Source organism: Octopus bimaculoides, chromosome 7 (assembly GCF_001194135.2).
Source record: "Octopus bimaculoides isolate UCB-OBI-ISO-001 chromosome 7, ASM119413v2, whole genome shotgun sequence".
NCBI classification, from domain to species: Eukaryota; Metazoa; Mollusca; class Cephalopoda; order Octopoda; family Octopodidae; genus Octopus; species Octopus bimaculoides.
The window spans coordinates 89,739,821-89,745,699 of NC_068987.1; the positions used below are offsets into that span (position 1 = coordinate 89,739,821).

The 5,879-nt window shown below is 38.7% G+C and overlaps 1 protein-coding gene across 1 annotated transcript in view; it reads right to left on the bottom strand.

Annotated features, from left to right (window-relative positions):
* The window catches only part of LOC106872797 (uncharacterized), a 31,127-nt gene that overhangs the window by 1,744 nt on the left and 23,504 nt on the right, over positions 1-5,879 (bottom strand). The window contains exon 5 of the mRNA XM_014919910.2: positions 1,953-2,035. Coding sequence (XP_014775396.1) covers positions 1,953-2,035 — 83 coding nt within the window. The remainder of the gene's footprint in view (positions 1-1,952; positions 2,036-5,879) is intronic.

A 5,879-nucleotide genomic window follows, 5' to 3' on the forward strand; every position in this document is an offset into this window, starting at 1 on the left:
CCCAATTTCAGGCCTTGTGCCTTTAGTAGAAAGGATTATACTTTATACCTAGTTAAGGAGGTTGATAAGATTCAAATATGCTTTCAATATTTGTTGAAAGGAATATCGTAGTTGATAGCATAAAAAATGAGCGGGCGTTTTAGACTCACCCTAATTTCATCAGCGCATATTCAGGAAAAAGTGGTTTTGATACATTAAAGCATGGGATATTTATGTTCTGAGTTCTGAGTTCAAATTCCGCCGAAGTCGATTTTGTATTTCATTCTTTCGGGGTCGATAAAATAAGAACCAATTAAACACTGGAATGAATGTAATCGACTTGTCCTCTTCTCCCGAAATTGCTGGCCTTGTACCCACATTTGAAACCAATATTTACAGAAACTTTACTTATAGGACTCAGGGGGTTGGCTATTTTTGAAACTATTTTGTTAAAAACTGTGTCGTATATGCCATCAAATGCTATAGAATTATAGTGCTAATTATGCGCGTTAATGTCTTTTACTGGCCGCATTCTTGCTGCTAATAAACCATTTTGATGGCCATTGGCTCAGATATGTTAACATTAACTCAATTTTTAGATAATTTTATATTCTTTACTTTTGTTTTGTGATTCTGATCACAGCGGGTGGAGTGTTGTTTGTCGTAAGATTGTGTCAGCTGAAGTGGTACAGTGGTGCAGTGAAGGCTGCAGTGGCGCCGTGTTGTATTGCTTGCAGCGATGTCGAATTAGTTGAAATATCATAGTGTTGGTTGTAGTGGCACAGATAGAGAAGGTAGGATAACAATGTCTGCAGTATGGTAACGGTGAGACTTTGGTTGGGAAGGAGTTTCTGCATCAGTGTAGCTGTGGTTGTTTGTGTAGTGGTGTGATGGGTAACGTGGCTGGTTGTGTGTTGGCTGTAGTGATGGTGTGTTAATGTTGGTTACTACAGAGTTGGTGTCTTTGGAGACCGGGTATAAACCATGGTATTAATGATTGTCATATCAGTTCCTCCTCCTCCTCCTCCTCCTCCTCCTCCTCCCCCTCAGCAGCATTTAACGACCGTTTTCCATGCTGGCAAGGGTTGGACGGTTTGACAAGCTGGTAAAGCCAGGAGCCGTATCAGGTTTTTCCACTGCCGCAGGGTTTTAGAAGCGAGAAGAACGAGGGGCAAAAAAGAGGAAATATGACAATTCACTGGATGCAACCACAAGAAACACCGGCCTTTCAAGATGTCAAGTTGTCCTCATGGAGGAGGCATGAGTAGATACTTGAGAGTGGACTCTGCAACAAGGACCCAAGTGTCCAGTGGTGATGATGGTGGGGAAGGATTAAACTGGGTATCTGACTGGAAATGGAAACGAGGCTAATTAGTCACTTCACAGGAACTTAACGTTTTACATCTCGCACCTGGGAGGTCGTCGTATTACTTTAAAAAAAGGGTTCTTATATCGAAGGAGAGGACTTGAATGGAGATAGGAAGAAAAATAAGTGAGGTGGAGGATATCATGCCTTACCAAGAGTATTATCAATGATCCAAAAGAATGATGTTTTTTTTAAAAAAAAACCTGTTAAACCCTGTAATATTGTTGTTGGGAATATTCTAAAATTGTTTCAAATTTTGACACAAATTCAGCAGTTTTGAAGAGAGGGGCCTCATCGATCGCCGTACTTGACTGGTACTTATCATTTTATCGACCCCGAAGGGATGAAAGGAAAAGTCAGATCGGGCGGCATTTGAACTCAGAACGCTAAAACGGACGAAATACCGCCAAGCATTTTGTACGGCATGCTAACGATTCTGCCAGCTCATCACTTTGGAATGTTCTGATATCGAAACGTCATTAACTCTTGTTACTCTATAATTCATCTTAGTCGGATTATGTAATACATTTTATGACCAATTACATAATCCATTAAAAAAAAATAATCATCATAACTAACGGTTATTATGAAATAGCTGTTGTCTTACTATTTTCTTAATTTGTTCCATGAAGTCTTCAGCTCGAATATCATTTGGAAGAGTTTGCAGCATGATGTGTGATGTTCTGTAAACTGCAAAAGATCAAAGTATCAGAAAGTTAAGAGGTTTTAAAACAAAATGAAATTATGCAATCACGAAATACGATTCTCTGTGTTAAGAATAGTGAGTGTTACATTGAGACATAAGAGAAGTTATCAGGAGGAAGAGAGTGAACAAGAATCTGAAAAGCGATCAATGAGTGCCCACATACATCTTTGACAATAAATGAAGAAATCAGTGAATTGGGTTGATCAGTGGTGTCTCCTTCGCCATACAGACCGCGACTGACACCTTCCAACTTCTAGCTGTTCGGTTCAACCATCCTAAATTTCTGTTAAGCATTATATATCTAACATGTTTATTATTTCATTTAATTCATTGCCACATCATCACAAAACGTCGCTATTGAGGAAAGACTAACGGACTCGATAAGAATGCTATCAGCAATAATCTGGTATCCTATCCAGGAGAGGTGAATTATTTCTAACTCGCTTTGCGTCTGAGCTCCATAACCATGTAGCACATTTTATACGAGCCACTAAAATATCCTCTATGTAGCTGCTTGAAACAGCAGCCAGATTTCTCTCAAATTACTCTCTATCGAATGAAGCAGTCCTACATAAAATAAAATATGTGATGGTCATGGATTTGATCGTGGATCCGTACGATTCAGAGCTGACTCGGGATAAATAACACCGCTTTATGCACCCCGCTCTCTGGTTTGGAGATGTTTACATTAGTTTGGTATTATATGAAAGTAGGTCGTAGTTTGCTATAAAATGACCAGTTAGATAAACACCTGCACAAACAACTGCCTTTTCACACAAATACCTATTTTCAAATAAATATAATTTTTTCTCACATCTCGTGAAAGATTTTATTATTCGGAAGTCGTAGCTTTCAGGCAATCACTATTTTGTAGCGAGAACCTTACCGAGTTTCGAACCATAGCACTCGGGTTCCCCCGCTCAAGACCTTAGCCTACTATATTCGTTTTAAATTTTTCCACAAGGCCAGTGATCTTGGAAGAAGGCGTAAGTCGGTTACATCGACCCCAGTGCTCAACTGGTATTTATTTTATCGACTCCAACAGGATGAAAGGCAAAGTCGACCCCAAGACGGACGAAATGTCGCTAAGCTTTGTTCCCGGCGTGCTAACGATTCTAACGGCTCGCCACCTTAACCGTGAATTGCGAATCCAGTTGTGAAAAACTAATTGTGTCGCCCCAAAAATTCATTAACTCCTACGCTAATATGGCTCCGCTAATCAGATCGGGGTATAACCAAGTAAGCGGAAATCTTTTCACCCAAATCGTCTGCTCGGACCTTCTAGAGAAACACCAATGGGTTATAAAAACTGGCGAGTTGAACTCCCAGACAGAGCCATTCAGAATTTCACGAGGAGTCTTATTGCTATGTTCTGTCTGATAGTCTTACCCTTTGGTACGTTTCTTCACAGAATTATATAACTCAATGATATATATGTTCTCATTTTTTCTACTTGTTTTGCATTGAACCACTTAAAATGCGACTCGAAGCTATGTTAGTCAGCATATTGATAAAGTGTTCGAATCATTTCCGCTTAATTTGTTGTGGTAAGAAGCTTGCTTCTCAACTACATGGTTCTGGGTTCAGTTCCACTGCGTGGCTGACCAAAGCCTTGTCAGTGCACTGGCAGACAGAAACTGAAACAAGCCAATCGTGTGTGTATATATTTGTTTGACTAAAACCTCTTCAAATCAGTGCCCCAGCATGGCCGCAGACTAATGACTGAAGCAAGTAAAAGATAAAAAGATTATAAAACTATTAATGAGGTTACTGCGAACGTAATATGCATCCTACCAAAATGTATTTCGTTAATAATTATTCACGCTAAGATTTTATATTGCGTACTGATAGCCCTGATATGACCAATTGAACATGAAAGTACGAGGGCGAGTGAGAATGTAATACAATTTTATTTGTATTACTGGATCTTTTTTAAAACGGGGGCCACATTTTTCATTAACGAAACACTTTGAAACTTGGAACACTGGTAGAATGTGTCATATAAAACATCTTTTTCTCTTAGTCTTCTTAAAAAAAAAAATCCCTAAGTTATTCCATGTTAAAGTTGTCGTATTTCTGTAATTTCAACCAATCACTGACGTCCATTCAGCCGATATACATTAAGTGCCGACTACATAAACAAACGATTTTGAAACAATTCTATCGGTGATAGGGTTAGGGTTAGGATTAGGGTTAGGGTTAGGGTAAAACAGCAAATTTAAAAAGAAAAAAGCAAAACGAAGCTATGGAAATTAAATACGCTTTACACCGCTTAATCAGCCAAAGGAGTAAATGTAAACAACTGAATACTTGTCAGTGATTGGTTGAAATTATCGAAATAAGACAATTTTTTACATGAAATAAATTCGAATACAAAAATATTTTTCTGTTCTATAACACAAAATAGATAAGTATACGAAGTTTGAAAGTCTTTCGGTACCAAAAACACTACGTAAAACATTAATGAAAAATGTGGCCCCCGTTTTAAAAAAGATCCGTATTACTTTCTGACTCATACTTAGGGAAATACCAGCACGAAAACGAAACTTCGTCAAGTGGCTTCCTTTTATTACAAATTTCTTTTGCCCAGTTACGATAATTCGATTTTATCGGAAGAATGGTCACAGTAATAAAAAATACCAGCTGCATTTCGTTATGTCTTTTTGTATTCTGAGTTCACATCTCAGTATGATCAGCTTCGATATTCATCCTTTCGAAGTCGATAAAAAAAAAAGTACCAGTGAATTAACTGAATCACTACTAACCACTATACCAGGACCAGTAAATCTGATACTAGAGTAAATTATATGCTGTTACCCTTTACTCGGTGCCATATGTATGTGCTTATATTGTTCAGTAGCTATTTCAGACTTGATCCATCTCTCCCTTGTGCCTTTATTACGCGAAGAAAGAAAAGGGTATTTCAAACCAGACGATAGCAACATAAAAGTGGAATATTCCATTTTGTGCTAAGTGTACATTGTTCTTTTTATTTAACCTCCCTGACGTCAATTACAAAGGTTCCTTTATACAGATATAGATTTTAATCGTCGTAGATAATGTTCTAGTATCTGTTGCTGATGTTACTTTATAGCCGTGTCAGAGCTGTCGTCACCCTTATCGAATTTACAATGATATTGTAAACTGCTTCACTGAAATTCCTTTTTACAAACCTTTGCAATGCGTGGATACCACTGGTTACCTATCTTTGTTTCCTGTTCTGTAAATGGGAAGGGGAAATAGATCTCTTCCTAAGATATGACACAAGTCTGTAGTGAAATTACCTATCGCCATTAGATACAAAACTACTATCGCCATTACATACAAACTATCTTCTCATTTATATATAAACAAGCGCGGGCGTAGTGGAAAACATTTTTCCCTGTCATCACGTGACTGATTATTATTTGAAGCGGCAACTGCTTAGTACCGTTCCCGCCAGAACGCAACCTGACCAATCACGACACCTAATAAGGTCACGTGATAGAGTATTTTACTGATACCTTTGGGAGCCTACTATCAACTATGAATAGACCAAATTATACCCGGCAAATTCGTCTCGGTTCAGATCTCTTAGAGACCTGTTCCGTGTACCACACAGATCAGCAGCAGCAGTTCCAGCGACTACTTCAACAGCTTCGTCCAGCTACGACTACCACCGACGTCGCCATCAGCAACACGAGTCTACGACTACTAACCAGCATCATCGCCACCAGCATCGCCAACATAGTCAACACGACTTTAACTACGAACTACAAGATTCGCCACCGTTGATTTCTACGTACACCAACTAACCAAACTACCGCGGCACATCTCTCTCTCTTCGAT